The sequence below is a fragment of the Clupea harengus genome, chromosome 9, assembly GCF_900700415.2.
Source record: "Clupea harengus chromosome 9, Ch_v2.0.2, whole genome shotgun sequence".
NCBI lineage: Eukaryota > Metazoa > Chordata > Actinopteri > Clupeiformes > Clupeidae > Clupea > Clupea harengus.
In genome coordinates, this window is record NC_045160.1 from 18,957,362 (window position 1) to 18,975,035 (window position 17,674).

General features: G+C 41.8%; 1 protein-coding gene across 1 annotated transcript; it reads right to left on the reverse strand.

The window, feature by feature from the left end:
* Positions 1-639: 639 nt before the first annotated feature.
* LOC105904821 (ras-related protein Rap-2b) lies at positions 640-2,720 on the reverse strand. Its single transcript, XM_012832757.3, has 2 exons — positions 1,775-2,720; positions 640-1,468 (listed from the first exon to the last, which is right to left on the reverse strand). The coding sequence occupies exon 1, from the start codon at positions 2,357-2,359 to the stop codon at positions 1,808-1,810; it is 552 nt and encodes a 183-aa protein (XP_012688211.1). The 5' UTR covers positions 2,360-2,720; the 3' UTR covers positions 640-1,468; positions 1,775-1,807.
* Positions 2,721-17,674: the final 14,954 nt, after the last annotated feature.

Consider the following 17,674-nt stretch of genomic DNA (forward strand, 5'->3'; position numbering starts at 1 on the left):
AACATTTTTGCAAGAGTGGATATGTTGTCATGCCTAAACAGAGGGACAGCCACATTCATTGAATCACAACTCAGCAAATCCCCCCAAAGCACCACCCAATGGCTCCCTACGTATCAACTGGTAAGAGAAAAAAGCCTTATGGTTACTGGCTGGCTGGTTACTCAAAAGTCTTTCATTTCTGGGTCATTCATACAAACTAGACCAGCAGAGTGGTATGTGAACATAAATCCTTCATCCAAATGCCTGCGCTAGTCACATGGCATACATACAGCAAATATAAAACCATTGAGGTACGTGTTCCACATCTACTCATTAATAAAGATAAAGTATTTTCCAGCATCACTAGAATCATGTCAGAGCCATATATGTGCCCTTTTCGTTATCTATTTGCATTTTACGCTGCAACAAAATAGCATTACCAGAATTGTCTTTAACCTGAGTGCCCAATATCAACACACTCTGTGTATGAATTCATTATGAAAACAGAGGTCAACCACAGGTATGCTGGTTTTTATACAAATGCAATTTGTATTAAAAGTCTTTAAACACAGACAGCTGTTAAAAAGCTGATCCGAAATTAAACTTACAATCATATTAGAATTGCAATGTTACATCACATTTCTTGTTAAAACAAAAACAGAAACAAAACATGAACTTGAATTGCTTAAATGAGGAGGTTTTGTTGAGTAAACTGGTTGATTTTCAGTACCTGTGTTTCAAATTAAATCTGGCCATATCTAGGCTATAACCAACCTTTAAAAAAGAACAATAAGGCCAAATTAAAAGATTGTAAGTGAAAGAAGAAAACTGCAATTCGTTTAACAAAGGGGCTGCTGTGTCTTTTCGACCCCCAAAGGATAACCAAGTGTTACATTTAAGTACTTCTGTGGATTGCCATTAAAATTAGATTCTTGTACGCCCTTAAATTGGCACTGAACGGGAATAGCTGATTTTTGGAAGGCACTCGACGTGAGAACGCAACGCTGACGTCCCACGTCACTCCAGTCAAGTCTTCGTCTACGCTGAGAAAAATGGGGGTGGCACTGGCTGAAAAAAGTGGTTTCAATGAATTGACGTTTCTGTCAAAAATCCAAGAGTAGAGCTTTACATAGCGGGGGGAGAGGGCAAGTTTACACTGTTCAACCCAAGTCATGCGCGGCACTTAATCACTACTTATTCCTTCCTCCAATGAGGAAAACTTTCGTGGTTATGTCCAACTCCGTCACCATCCGTTATAGGTTAAAAGTTCCAGTTTGGAGTGCAGACTGAGACGGGCGGAGAGCTCAGATCAGCCACTTGTGTTGACTTCAATGGTGTAGACTAAGAGCTGCATGGATTGGGGCTACTCCAAACAGAATTCCTCAAGACTGAACTCCTGCGATGGTCTCACCTCCCTTACGGAATTTGTGCTCCTTCCAATGCCAGGGAGAGACACGTTGAGCTCAACAGTTAGAATTCCTGCAACACACTTCCAAAAAAACAAAACAAAAAAACGATGAAATAGTAGTCTCACAACAACAATAAGCTAGGCGACCATGTTTATGACCAAGTGTCGGCTGTTAATGTTATATCTATATCCCAGAACATTCAAGTATTCTATCATGTAAACAGTTGTTTGAATTTTGTTGTCTTTTTCATATGAATACTCGCAAGACATGACAGGACACATTCCAATTCTGATGACACTGACGTAGGCCTGCATGTCTGTCTTCAGGCTCAACTGGTCTCTAAAATTTTGGTCTGTTCAGTCATATATTACGAGTTGCACACTCACCATTGCAAACTTAAAAATAGAGTGAATTTTCATCTAAAGAATAACACACGATGAGCAGCATTGGTCGTCCCCAGTTGTAGTAGAAGCATAGTTCATTTGTCTGACTATCTCCGCGAACAGTTCGTCGACCGAGCCTTTATTTTTGGCTGAAGTTTCCATAAACGGACAGTTCCACTCATCCGCCAGGGCTTTGCCTTCCCCGGAAGAGACCTCTCGCTCGCCTTCCAAATCCACCTTGTTCCCAACCAAGATCATGGGCACCCTCTCGTACCTTTTGACACGAATAATCTGATCCCTCATCGGTTTGATATCCTGGAAGCTCTGTTGGTTAACCAGACTGTACACCAATATGAATCCCTGCCCGTTTTTGATATACAGATCTCGCATCGATGCAAACTGTTCTGTCCCCGCCGTGTCCAGGATTTCCAACACTGAGGGCGACGAGTCAACTTCGATTTCTTTTCTATAGAAATCCTCTATTGTAGGGTCGTATTTCTCGATAAAAGACCCAGTGACAAACTGAACAGTAATTGCTGATTTCCCCACACCACCAGAGCCCAGCACGACTACTTTGTATTCTCTCATGGCTCCTCGTTCCCTGCCTTCCACTCGAACGCGCTTTCCACCCGCTGTTCGCCCTGCTGTTCAAACGGCACACAGCGCCGCTCTTGCGCTCACAGGTTTCAACCCAAATCTTTCGATTCGGGTGGGGAACGTGCACGCTCGGTGTTTAGGGACGGTGTTGGGTTGATTTCGACCGTGCCACAGCATTAGCAACGTGACATGATACACCCTGCCGGACCCTGTGCACCGTTTCTGTTCAAAGAGTAATCAATGCGCTCTCACACTCTCTTCCTGCCCACTCTCTACAACGCGCAGCGACTTCACGTCACCAGCGCAGACAGTTGGCTGGCTTTTCTTAAAGGCGCAGTCCATTTCTTAAAGGGGCAGTCATTAGGTCATCGCGAGTTCCTTATCGGTTAACTAAATACCAAACGGACAGCCACGGGCCTAAACCTAAACCAAACTTAAAGCTGAGCAATCAGCGGCATTGCTATAAAATGGTTGATATGTTTTAAAAGTTTGTCTAACAAAGTTTTTTAATTGAAAAAACTCGGTTCTAAAGCGAAGTGTTCTACTATAACAGTGGTAGTAGGCTATTTGCTTCCAACTCCTGCACTTCTTAGAATTGCAGTCTAGTTTATTATTTAATACAAATATATTGGTTTTGAAACAATGTTTTTCATTTACATAGCTATTTCAAACTAATAAATCCCAATCTGATTAAACATTTCCAATATCAGGCATAGGCCTACATGTTCAATTCAAATCAGTTTTGACATTTTGTAAGATCAAACTGATGTAGAATTCTTCTTGGCATGTATGATTATGTAAGTCTGACTAACTTCCTGCCCAGAAGTTACCTAATAGTTGTGCCGAGAGTATTGATCACCGTTGATCATCAAATACCAGCCCACTGGAATGAATCATATGATGCCAGCACCTTACCATTACCTTTTTGATTGAATCAGTCATCACACACGCAGACACACACACACACACACTCACACACACACACACACACACACACACACACACACGCACACACCTGCTACAGTAGACACATTAACAAAACAAGTCTGCCTGCCATGATTAATGATTAAGACCACACCCTCTTACTGAAAAAATTATAACATTAGGGGTAATTGTTACACTAGCACAAACTGCACAAACATACTTGTACAGTTAGAAAAGAGGACACATTATTAATCTAATACATTGTAACCCACATATAGCTTGTCAGAGGTCAGACAATCAATAGTTTCAATATGACAAACTATAAAGTACATTGAGTTGTTAAGCTCTGAGGAAATATATGATCCCAGAGACTTCAAACAGGAATAGATTGGAAAAGGACACATTAAAGCATGAATCCCAGTTCTTCCTTAACCTGATTACTAGTCCACCTGGTTGAGAAGAACCGTTAAACACCATTTGCATGTCTCTACAAACAATGGCTTTAGGAGGTAAACAAAGAAGCACATTTATTCTGAGGCTGATGAAGGACTTCCTCCTGAAATCTTGCTTTTCTAATGTGTACTAGGCCTATAGGTTAATTTACATTAATATTCTGTCAATTAGCAAATGCGTTTATCCAAAGCAACTTATAGCATGTGTTACCCTGATTCACATGCAGTATTACATCAACTGTTACACATTTATATTATTTTTATTTGAGTTTTTAGTTTTTTTTTCTGCTATCCGAGTCATTTACCGTTCTTGATAATATCTATACTGCATTTGTAAAGCAGATGCAGGATGCACTATTCTTATGCAAATGTGTATATGCTTGTGTACCTTTGAGCTTGTACTTCAGTTTCACGCTTCTCTACACTGAAGACTCTCAGGACTGTGTGCATCCCATGGTGCAGTTAAGTGCAGATAAAGTTGGGACAGGACAGTGTTCTCTTTTGACTCCTTCTCTTCTCCACTTTACAAGTTTCACCTCACAATGACTCTAGTGCTTATTATTAATAGCTACACCTAGTGAATGAACATTTGATGCTGTACAACAGTGAACGAGACAGAAATTGGCATAGCAGTGGTTCCCAAACTTTTCATGGCAGGCCCCCCTTGTCATTTGACCTAGGTGGATGCACAAAGCAACATAGGGTTTATCACCGACTGCTGTTGCCATGGGCTCTGTCTTAACAAATAACCATCCCCCAACCTTCGACATGTACCCATGCTCTTGTCAAAGCAAGTTCATTATACACGACTGGTCGCACGTACAGTATGTGCATTTAGCAAAACAGTTTCAGGTCTTTTTTCAGTGACCAGGCAAGTAGCTGACACAGTGCAACAAAACAAAATGTATCTCATTGATATTGAATGAAATATGTTAATATCACCATTGACCATAAAGTCAAGCTGAGACTTGTAAAATGAAAAAAATATATATTCAAACAACTGGCTGCATTGGCACATTCTTGCAGGAGGAGGGCAGTACAGGGAAACAAGCCATTTCGTATTTGGGCAAATGAGGAATATCTGGAAAAGTTCTTAACACTTTTTCACTCATAACCTCTGCTATCATCCTCATCAAGTACAAGAACTAACCTTTGTAGGTCATGACCTGCAATAGAATTTTCATCATTAAATGCATTGACTCATGTCATTTCACACTCAGCGAATGCAAATTATTGTAAGAATCACTGGTGTTGATGCAGAAGAGAAGACTTAAATTAAGTTAAAAGAAGGAACAGTTACACCAAAAACAATGTATTCACTCATACTCATGACAGTAGAACCCATTTGCTTTCCTGTCCCATGGAACACATGCAGAGGGATGTATTTCCCTTGAAAGGCCAGCTTCTTTTTATCCAATGGATGCGAATGGTGACCATTTCTCATCTCTGAGATTCTGCCATTTGTAATGACTGTAAACTTACTAAGTGATTACGGGAATTCAATTAATAAATAAATGTTTAGGTAATGGTAGTATTTTCATTTCTGGGTGAAACAGTCCCTTGGATTTTAGCCCAAACTGAAACTTTAAAATGAACTCAGAATGAAAACTGAAAGGGATAGTCAGCTGGGTAACTTTGTAGCATTTGGTTAACCTCTCCTCTTATTCCACTAGATGTCACTCCAATGTATAGTCTTAGAAGAAATGTGTCCCTTCCAGACTCTGTAAATGGGGGAACAAATAAATTACTTGGTTGTGTAAACAGTCAACAAATCTTGAAACAGGAAGTGGCCCAGCCAGCTAACCACTTGTTTGGTGGATTCACAAAGCTAACTGATCACTGGAGATTATGACTGACCACAGTCACAATGAACTTGCAACCATGTGATCCTTGACATGCTCGCACACTCATACAACATTTAGGAAGTCAGACAATCACTGTTACATACGATTTACCACCAAGTGCATTTGATGAGACACACAATTCAGTAAAATGCCACGTTTTAGCTTAGGAGGATTTGAACAGCAGCAATGTTTTAGAACAGTCTCATGTCATGTTTTATTCCTGCTGTATTTCATATTGTTGGACTCTGTGGAGCTAATGTGTGAAAGTGTGTGATGGAAATCTCTCTGTACTGGAGACAGGATATCTTTATAAATGAAATTAATTTGAGCACCTATCTCCACTGGTCTAGTGCTTACCAACCTTGCTCCCTCACTTCCACAAACAATTCAACCTCTGAAAGGCTTCCTCAATCACATCTTCAAAGGGAATTGTTAACTCAATAAAGTAAACAATGCGCTCACACTTAGAGAACAACACCCCGTCTGGTCTCATAGCAGTAACAAAAATATGCTTTGGAACTTGAAGTTGGCTTCTGAGGTCAGCCAGCAATCTCCAATCCTGCACTTTTCCCCATTTTCCAGTATCAGAATCAGAATCAGAATTGGATTTATTGCCAAGTAGGTTTACACCTACTTGGAATTTTTTCTGGTGTATAGGTGCATACAGTAAACATAAAAACATACAAACACAATAAGTACTACACATAACATAAAACATAAAAACACAAATAAGTTCTACACATAAGAAAAGTACTACACATGAGAACCAAAAAACACAATATATACGATACAAATATATAAACAATGAATATAAAAAAGTAAAGTGGAAAGTAGAATGCAAAATGCAAAACAGGAGTGCAATGTGAATGAGCAATGTGCAATGTGCAATGTAATGTGTGTTAATGTATCACAGACTTGGGGTGTGAGGGTGGGATAAGAGTCCAGGTCAGGTGGGGGTCCCGGGCCTTGTTAATAAGGCCAACTGCAGCCGGGTTGTATTGTATGTATTGTTTGTACAGTACATGCCTGGTTACCACTGTTCTACCACTCTCGCCCAAAATAAATTCTACTGTCCTTGTCATGAACCTGCAAAGAGTTAACCCCATCTCATCCATTCTAAAGCGCACCAATGATTTTAAAACCAGGTTAGGTCTCCATATATAGCAACCCAGGGTTCAAGATAGATAGGTATACACAACTTACCACCAAGTGCATTTGATGAGACAGACAATTCAGTAAAATGCCACGTTTAGCTTAGGAGGATTTGAACAGCAGCAATGTTTTCGAACAGTCTCATGTCATGTTTTATTCCTGCTGTATTTCATATTGTTGGACTCTGTGGAGCTAATGTGTGAAAGTGTGTGATGGAAATGCCATCAAGGGCACCGCTAAAAGCCATAATGAACACTGTGTTTGTTATTCATCTCAAAATGGATAGCTGAGGACGTGTGCATTCAAACTCTGCACTGGAGACAGGATATCTTTATAAATTCAATTAATTTGAGCTCTGAGTGAATTCAGAATGCATGCGGGGGAAGCAAGTGTGGAGGAAAACAGCGACAGCTGAAAGCACTCTGGGCGTGAGCAGGGCGTGTGTGGAGATTTCCCCCCAGAAAAGTCATCACAAAAGAGTAGTGTTGAGCACTCAGTATTGTATAGTTACAAAGCTGGATTCAAACGGTCAAGAGAAAGATGGGATGACCCCAGCACACAGCCATGTGATTGTCCCTATGGGGGAGCCTCCAAATGGCCGGATACAACCAGATGGAGGATAGAAATAATGGACACAGACTCATTCACCCTTTCCTCAATATGTGCCTTTCACCACTGACATTTCACTGTCATTAATATTGCATATTCAGCTACTGATAGAAAAAACCTCCAAGGGTCATAGTTCATGACTGTATGTGTATGCTCTAAGGGAAAACCCTCTGCAATAATCATGAGGAAAAACCCTTAAGTGAAAATAGGAAGTGATCCAGATGTCACTTTAGCCAAGATTGAGTTTGTCCTTGCCTGAGAAACAGCTAAAGGCACAACTCTGTTGCCTTCCCAATAATGCTTAGATGAAAATGTCAGACACAATCTTGTCCATGCCCTGCTATCATTTGTCGCAGTGTCTCTACACAAGGTCAAGCAGCCAAGTTTCAAACAGGAGGTTGTGTTGCAGTCATGACCACAGCACAAACTGTGCATTAAAGGACTATTTGACCAAACAAAAGGCAAAGAATCGATAGGTTAATGTAATACTATAACATTAAACTAATAGATTATGATTGTAATGGTGCAGTAGCTTGATTATCCAGGTTGAGGTTGTATATGAATGGTCGCATACCACAGCTGAGATGGAAATTCAGTTTAGTATAAAATGTACAGTGTATAATGTAATGTGACACATGTAGAATGTACTGACTGGTTTGGGGAGAGGGAGTTTGAAGGGAGATAAAAGGTTAGAAGTGAAAGCTTTTCATTCATCATACATTTCTATATTCCAGTTCTCTAATGAATCTATTAACTACTCTAAAGTAAAGTATTACCATTTCAAGTATATGTATTTGTAAATTATGTATTTATCCGGGGGGTAAAATGTATAGACCTTTTTTAAAAAAAGCTGGTTGGAGCAGGTATGAGAGAATGTGTCTTCACATTTAACACATCATTACAGTGTTATACAGGGAGCTAATTTTAGTAGAGCATTTAGGGCACCCCTATCAGCTTACATGTGCAGGTCCATTTAGAGCACACAACAGACCCGGTTGGTACAGAAAACAAAAGACTCAAGAAAAGGATTCTCCATACTTAACAGCAGCCACATTTCCATTTAGTTTTGCACATTGTGTTTGTTTGCAAATTGTGAGAAAATGAAAATGGAACTCAAATAATTTGCACATTTAGTAGCAGTAGTAGTAGTAGTCCTAACAGAGCTGAAGGACAGTAAATGGGTGATGCTTAACAATGCATTTAGGCATTTAGGAAATGGGCTATGTAGTTGATGTCTGATATTGTAATCAATAATAGTTGAATAGTCAGTTTAATTGCTAAACTGAAAACTGTGTTCACATTGGAAAATGGTAGTAAGTGGAATATACCAAAGCTGATGTCCTATCTGTCCCATGCAAGAACTCATACCCAACAACCTAGCCTAAGTGTTATAACACAGCGGCCTGCCGTTGGAGCAGTGTTCTTGACCGCTGGATCCTCACTCTGCCGTTGGAGCAGTGTCCTTGACTGCTGTGACATCAGTGTCCTTGACTACTGGGTCTTTACCCTGTGACATCTCCAGGCTTGTCTTCCTCCACCAAGGTGGTCCTTGGAAACTTCTAAATTCTTTTTTCCTGCAATGCTACAGTGCTTAGAAAACGTGACGCTCCATGCTACCTGCCTTGTCAATGATTCTCTCCAAATTCTCCACCTCTGAAATAGCAAGTTCATACACAGTCAAAGGCCACCTTATGTGTGGCAAAGGCCCAAACTGCAAGCACCACAATTTCAAATAGAAGATATTAGTAATTGTATTGATAGCCTGAACAATAAATTATCTAAGATCTGCAACCTGTCTTCTGTCACTCAACGTGGAATTGTACCACCTGCCTTAGCCCTTCACTGGTTTCTCTATAATAGAAGGAATCCCACAAGCTTACTGAGATACACTTCTACATTTGCTAGGTTTCACTTTCATCCTTTTCATCCTGTTTCAGATTGTCTTTCAACTTGGGGAACAGCTGACAGGTACATGGAGCAGTTATGGTAAGTGTTGTCATGTTGTCGATATAAGCTTGGATGGGAGGTAACAGGGTCTCGTCCTTCAGTCTGTCACCGCAAACAACTCGTTTAGATGCCCTTATAATTACCAACGGTGAAATGGTGCATCCAGCCATGATACCAATCTCTAAATAAGATTGATAGGTCAAAACTGGCCTATGGTCACAGTATTCATCTCCTTCAGAATGAAAATAACACATGCACAACACCACATCCTCAGAGTTGTTCCTTTTTTCATACAATCACCTTAAGCTTCTACAGATATTTCAAAACATCAGGTGTTCCTTTACAGACAAGATAAGGGACCCCATTAGAGCCTGGAGCAGATGCAGCCTCTCTCCACCTGGGCTGGCCATTGGTGAACCTATCTCTGTAACTGGAGGAATGTCTGCTGGTAACACGAGATCCACATGCCCCTGATTGTCAGTATGTACCCGTTGAAGATACTCCTCCAGGTCCTCCCTTTCAACTCTCAAACTTCCTGTTTTCTCCTGAGTGAATAAATACTTCACAAACCTGAATGGATCCTTGTAGAATGCAGCCCTAGCTTGTTCTTTCTTCTCCTTTCTTCATCTGAGGAGCTCCGCCCTCCTTAGCATAGCTGCTCTTCACCTCTGCCTGCAGCACACTAATATCTTCTCTCTGTTCATCATCTGCTCATTTCTATTGCTTCTTCACCTCTCTCAAATCAGCCTCTCTATTTCAACCTGTTGTCTTGACGGCTTGACCTTGTTTTTCCTTCCAAGCTTTTTCCATTTTTCCATTTTTCCACGCCATAATTTAACATGACCTCACCCACTCAATTTATTCTCCACTGTACCCTTCAATCCTTCCAAAATTCCTTTTAGATCATCATGATTGATGCAACTCCATTCCTTGACTTCAGAAGCCCCTGCCCATCTGAACTTTGGTTTCTGTCCACTACATGTTTCCCCTTTAGTCTGCTTGATTTGTCCCTGCTGCTCTTCAGCTGCATGATGTCCACCATTTTGTGCAAGTGTGCCAGTTCTTCCTTCAACTGTATCAGGGGCACTTTTAACAATAGTACGGAAGGCAGCGCCCTCTTCCATCCCTGGTGGATCCTCAAGCCTTTCTGTGAAGCTTCCTTCCTCCATTCACACATACAAACCTCTTCCCCCCCGAACTGGCGTGAGTCATCCTCCACCCCTGCACTCGCTGACTAGGGGTATTCTGTTAGTCTGTTCTTCTGTAGCTTAGTTGGGTGCATTTACCTGGCTGTATTTGGCACAGATGCAGATGTTACAAGTTGTTATCCCAAAGCAGCTCCAATGGAGACTATTCCCTCCTGTCAATTGTCAGCTGCCCTGTTCACAGCAGGTACTAGGTGCTCTAGACAGGAACATTTTACATTCCTTGTGCTACTGGTTGTGGACTTCACACAGCCTCCAAACTTGTCACTGTCACATGCAAGTTCTCATACCCAACAACCTAGCCTAAGTATTATAACACAGCAGGGTGCACTACAACCATCATACGGATACTTAACCATACTTAAGAACAACAACAACAACAAAGACACCTTCATGAGTACTTCACTGGGGTTGAAGAAAGGTCAACATTGGTGTCTGGCATCCCAGACCCACCCCCTTCCATACTCACGATGGCTTAGGACATGTCAATACAAATATCAAACGATCAACTTCAAGGCCTATTCTGTCTGAATATCCTAGGATAGGGGCACTGATCAATTTGTCGGTCAGGGTCTGAGGCATGTTCAGTACTGTAGGTGTAGTCCCATCATAGACTACATTACCCACAATTCTCTCATCTCCTTATCTACATTTCATTGGGACAGCATTGGTTACAACAAGGTTGTAAAGTGACGCATTTTTGCCCTTTGAAAGCAGCGGCGAAATCAAAATTCTTTCTCTCTGACAGTAGGTTTACAACAGTGAACTCCATTCATAAAAGAGATACCCTTACTCTGCAGAAGAACTTCAAATGAACAAAGGACAACGCAGCGACGACTCGTATCGAACCTACGTTTATACCGGTAGAATTATACTGCAGCCCAGCAGTTTTCTGAGTAAGGGAAGACGACCGGTTCCCTTTTCGTTTCTCTACGTCGACACACAGAATTTTGCATCCTTCGAGACTCATCAGACGACCACCAGTCCCTCGAGATCTTCAGCTGACGAGCTGTGAAGGACACGGACACTCCCATCGACCCTACGCTTCGCGTTGTTCATCGGAAGACCGCAGAAACATCGTTGGTCGCCCCGCAAGAGCGATCAAAGTAAGGCTGACATCTGGGCAGAAATTAGTCTTATAGGTGTATTTAATCTATGTGAGAAAGTATTGTTATTTTATTTCATTTATGATTTAAATGTGCAATCTGTAATTCACAGATCTTGCTTTGTTTTATTTTGCTAATTTGTTAGATAGATCGTGCATGCACCATCTCTCTCTGTCTCTCTAACTCCCTTCCATCACCATCTGAACATATACTCGTTCACATCGCGATTTTAGTGCTGTTTGAATAGATTGTATTGAGTTAAAGGCCTAGCCTGGACTAGCCTCGATTCAGAAACCCTTTGTCTCGTACACATACTCATACATCATGTGCACATCCCCCAACTTAATTGGCGCCTAAAACAGGCAAGCCTTGTCTCAGACCCGCACTCCATCCCCTAGTTGGCGTCTAACACAAACGCGGGCGCACTATTTCATTCACGCACATACCATTTCTCGCCTGTGCGCTTGCGCACAGCCTCCCTGTCACTCTTTTTTTCTCCACTTAGCGCGCAGCCACACACACCCGCTCACGCACACACACACACACACACACACAGACGAGGATGCTCTCACGCACCATCCTCTGTATTCCTGAACAGATGACCTCACTACCCAACTTCCCAACTCCACTTTGTGCCTTGTTTATTACTGTTTGTTACTTTTAATCAATTGTTTATTTAGACATAAACACTTGTCTTGTCCTGTTATTGTTCCAATATTCACTGAAAGCCACCTTCCGCCAACAAAGTACTCTGATTGCCTTCACTTATCTGGTTGTTTCATGAAGTGTTATAAAATATAAAATTGTAAGGAAATTGTAATACGTTAGTATTGTGATACCATATTAAGACTGTGATACCATACTAGAGTTTCCCATTATTTTAGTAATTTAATTATAAAATATTAAATAGTAAAATGAATGGTTATTTCATTTTATTCGACTGATTTAATGAAACTGATATAACAACCCTGTTGCACCTGCAGTACCAACTTGAGTTTCTGTAAGTGCTCTTGAATGGAGGAAGAAATCACATGTTATCATTAAAGTGTCATAAAGTTATCTACCCAGTTACACAAGAGAATGGAACCAAAGATGCCATTCATTTGAATTGAAATAAACCAAAAGGGTGCAAAGGGCAGTTTTGTGTGGTCTTTTGTGGTCACTGTGGTGCACTTGGTTGCACCCTTGTTGAGATGCACCAGAAAGAGTGTCTATAGTAACTCCTCAATTCTTGGCAAGGGAAAGGCATCTCTTCTTGTCTTTATAGTCAGCAGCCAATAGCTCACACACAAAACAACATAGTTCCACCTTTATGTTGAACAACAATGGGACAATAGTGGCTGCAACTCTGCTTTGCTACACCCTGGTCTAGCAACTCCTGAAGACCTCCACTGTATGACCACTTCTCTACAACCTAAATCACCTTCTCCTTGACTGAAAGCAGGATGGTATTTCTCAGGCAAAGAATATGCATTTTGATGCTGGGAAGTCATTAGCACAACACATATAACAACCATATCATCTAAAGTAAACTGATTTTTGACACAACTGACAATTATTCAAACTTACCGCAGTTTCATTCCCCCATTTTGGATTTCTCTGATATACTATAAATCTGTTGAGTTCAGTACACCTGCTATTTCTGTAGCCCCAGATCACTACTATAGACAGTGCTTATAGGTCCTAAAGCACTGTGTGCTGCCTGTTGGGTCTCAAAACTCTGTGCATCAACCTTGTGGTCCTATTTGCTACATCTAGTTCAAAATGTTGATACCACCCCAATTTGTAAAATAGCATTCTAAATCCATATATATAAGGCTGTAGGTCCATGGTCTCCGCCTCAGATGGCCCATATACAAAGTTGCCCAGAGTGTCCTATCCATATGGTTCAAATTGTTGATTGCATTGTGGAAATCTGTAGGTTCAACTCTCACAAAATTGCCAGCAGTCTACTGTAATTCACATATGACCATACACATCTTGAACCACACATGTAGGCTAAAGTTGTAATTTGTTCACCAGGGGATTACAGAGCCTGTTTTTACGCATTTATCAGTTACTCAACAACAGCCACTTTCATTGTGAATTGAGACATAATCACTGAAGTTGATCTATTCTATTGCAAAATAAATGTAATTACAAAATCAGTGGCCTGTGGGTGATCATTTCTGTTGTCAGTGAGGCCCTTCTGTTTTATTGGCATTATGTGGAGGAGTACTGGACTCCAGGATATCACTGAGGGCTCTGAGATTTTGAAGCATACTTTTCAGCACAAACTTTTCTAAGTAGCAGCTCTTGTTTTTGGAGTGGTACAGTTTTGTGGACCAATTCCAAGTCTCAAGGTCCCATCCTGTCCATAAAAGGAAGTTGAGTCCCGCAATCCCAAGGCCAATAGCCGAGGGGTAGATTGGAATGGCCAAAAAGTGACCAATTCATCCCTTCACAGTCAGTACAAGAGTCCAAGTAACTCTCTTCAGCTCTGGTACAGTGCACCCATGTTCTATGTTCATGTATCTGCTCATTTCTAAACCACTTTGAATTACAAATGTGCTATACAAATAAACTTGCCTTGCCTTGCCCAACATACTAAAACCCACTGGATAAATCTGCATCAAGGGAGTTATTGCCAATCAGCTTCCACTTTGAGCCAGGAAAATTGTATATAAATGAAATGTATAAATAAGTATTGCAGTTACTTGCTGTTGACTTTCTTCTGCTAATTTACTGGAAAAAATGTAAACATTGTTTTACAGCAGGCATCTTTTTACTGTGAATACTATACCAATAAAATACTAAAGAACTACACTATGTCTTTGGCGAATAGCTGCCCGTAAGTTATTGTAGTTTTCACAGGAAAGGTTTAACAGGGTATCTATCAAAGAGCAAAGGCTAATTGGGTTCTGTAACTGAACCATCCTGACAGGATCCCAGTGTCTCCTCCGGGGTTAAGCCCTCACATTGAGCGATGATAGTGCCACTGTGTATCTCCTGAGATCCTGAGACTGCATGCAGATGCAGGCAGTAGTGATAAAGTGCCACTCATCTGATTTTAGATGCACTGTGTGTGTATATGTGAGTTTGTGTGTGTGTATATGTGTATGTGTGTATATGTGTGTTTGTGTGTGTGTGTGTGTGTGTGTGTATGTGTGTATATGTGTGTTTGTGCATGTTTATTGAGAAGGTAGTGGGAAAAGAATGGAAACAGTATTGTGCATGTATTACTGTATCAGAATGTGTTTTCACATTTGATACACATTTAATGTGGCATATTCCTTATCCAAATTCAGATAGGAACAATTGCTGCATGCAAAATGGACTCTCAAACTCATGATGCATTGACTGATATGGTTAGAATCACAAGAAGTCATAACTTTCTGGTGATAAATGACAGACCAACATACGTGTGTGTATTTGCAAGTTCACACACCCTCAGTCACACACACACACACACAGCAGAAAGTCAGCCACTACTGCCTGCAGCCATACCTTTAATCAGACAAACCACTAGACCATGACATTTTAACAGAAACCAATTTGACTGACAAAATGAAAACGAAGGATATTAGTCAAACCATCCAGAAAGGGGAAATGACAGAGTTTTAGTTCTCACTTCCTTACAAATTCAAACCAAGAAAGTATAAACTCCTCCTTACTACGTGTGTGTCTTGGTGTGTGTGCGTGTGTTTGTGTCTCTCTGTGTGTGTGTCAGTGTCTCGGTGTGTGTGTGTGCGAATAAAGTGACTATGTGCCAAACCTGAGAGAAAAATATGTTCTGTCAGCTCATTTACTACCTGCTGGCAGATGTTCCTCTGCAGCCCTCTCATCTAATTAATGGAGACAAAATGGGTTTTATCCTTATGAGTGTGTGTGTTTTATATTTTATGTGCCTGTGTGTGAGAATGTGTGTGTGTTGGGGGTGGCGGGCTGGGCTCAGAAATGGAGAAATCCTTTGAGTGCATTAAATTCATGCTTAAGGAAACATTTACTTAGAGTGTATGGATACTGTACAATAGACTATAGCTACAAGTGATACACACTGGTATGGAGAAAAGCTGAATGCAAAGAGACTGTGATAGTGAATGATTATAAATGGTGCTGCACAAGCAGGAAGACCTGCACATCAAGTACATCAAGCATGGTTCAATCTATTTCTGCCTGCTTAATGCCTCTTAATAGACAGGATAATATCTTATCTTAGACAAGGATCTATGGTTGTACATGGCTATATGCAATATGTGGCACAAAGCATGTAGTCGTAGATTTGATGTCGGGTGTCAGATGGAGTGATGTTGGTGCTTCTGACAGAGTGGTAAAACTGAAGGGCTGTGTTTCTGGCACCTCCATTATCTTGATTTATGGTGCAATTCAAACAGGGTAGAAGAGAAGAAGAAGAAGAAGCAGTAATGGAAAAACGGGAGCAAGTGAAAGTCAGTGTATCATTGACAGATGAGCGTGACTGCGTGTCACACCCAGCCCACGAACAGAGAATGACAAGAGTTTCCTGAGAAGTGATCCTTTACCACTCTGCACAAGCTCCTCATCAGATCTAGAGCTGTTTTTCAAGATTGATTTAGTTCAAAGTCTGAGAATTCTTGCTCCAACTGACCTCAATGATTTATAATCCTCTTCTGTCCACCCAGAGCTTTTCAGAAAGTGCAGATCCTTGTGTCATTTCAAGAGTGCAAGGAAGTGCATGCCCTGTCTCTGTGCGTATTTAAATGTACACTTTCCTCTGTGTGTGTGTGTGTGTGTGTGTGTGTTTGTATGTGTGTGTTTGTATGTGTGTGTGTGTGTGTGTGTGTGTGTGTGTGTGTGTGTGTGTGTGTGTGTGTGTGTGTCTGTCTGTCTGTCTGCCTGTCTCTCTGTCTGTCTGTCTGTCTGTCTGTCTGTCTGTCTGTCTGTTGTGATGGCCCAGCCGGTGAGCAGTGCCCCACATGGCTGAGTACAGCCAAACGAAGGCAATTAAGAGGCATGGTGTTGGATGGGCGGTACTACCCCAGAGGATTCTCATAGGGAACTCCTCCCCACCCAGGTGTCTCTGGTTGTACCTCCCAGGTGCACTAAATCAATCAGGCAATCAGGAGCCTTTTTAAACTCAACCAGAGGATTACGGAAGCCAGACTGTCTTGAGCTACTGAGGAGTGAGAACCAGACGCCTTCCAAGACAGTCTCAGGGTAAGAGGCCCGTGGCCTGCCTTTTGTATTCCTGAAGAGGATTAATCGTTGTTTCTGTATCTCTTGCCTCAGGAAGAGCCAGACGGAGCCCCTGATGCCGACTGCCAGTCCGGTGAAGCTTTTTGAGTTACCTTTGTGCGCCCCCTCCCTTTTCCCCCTCAGTTTGTAAAATAAACTCCTGAGTTACATTCACCGCAACCCCTGTTTCTGACTGCTCTTTTCCAGTTTGTGTACCCACTGTTTACCCTTGTAAGGCCAGGCTCCCACATATGGTGGAGAATGCGGGCATTCTGAGTCTTCGCTATCAGTGGGTATACCGAGTTGGAATAGAGCACGTCGGATCAGAGGAGAAGGTCGAACATGGAAGAGATCTTGAAAGCCATTCTGACCTCGCAAGCCAATCTGCAGACAGCTGTAGTAGAGCTGTGTAGAGCAACAGGAAAACCGAAAGAGCGAAAGCCAAAAGAGGTGCTGACTAAACTGACGCCAGATGATGACGTCGAGACCTATATTACCCTGTTTGAAAGGGCGGCAACGAGAGAGAAATGGCCAAGAGCAGAATGGGCGAACAACCTTATGCCTTTCTTGACCGGCGAAGCTCAGAAAGCCTGTCGGGATCTTTCAGCTGCAGATGCCGTGAGTTTCGATAAGGTAAAGACTGCCATCCTAGCTCAATATGGACTTAGCCTCCCTGCCAAGGCACAGCGAGTGCATGACTGGAGCTACGACCCTGCTCTCCCCGTCCGGGCACAGGTGATGGGTCTAGTCCGTCAAACCAGGAGCTGGCTGGAAGAAGCAGAAGGGCCGCCCATAGTGGACAGAGTGGTGATTGATCGGTGTATACGGGGCTTGCCAAACGATGCCAAGAGGTATGTCGCCCAGCAGGGGCCTC

Bases quoted from the DNA above. Each gene is read 5' to 3' on its own strand.
- LOC105904821 (XM_012832757.3), bottom strand. From the start codon at position 2,359: ATGAGAGAATACAAAGTAGTCGTGCTGGGCTCTGGTGGTGTGGGGAAA.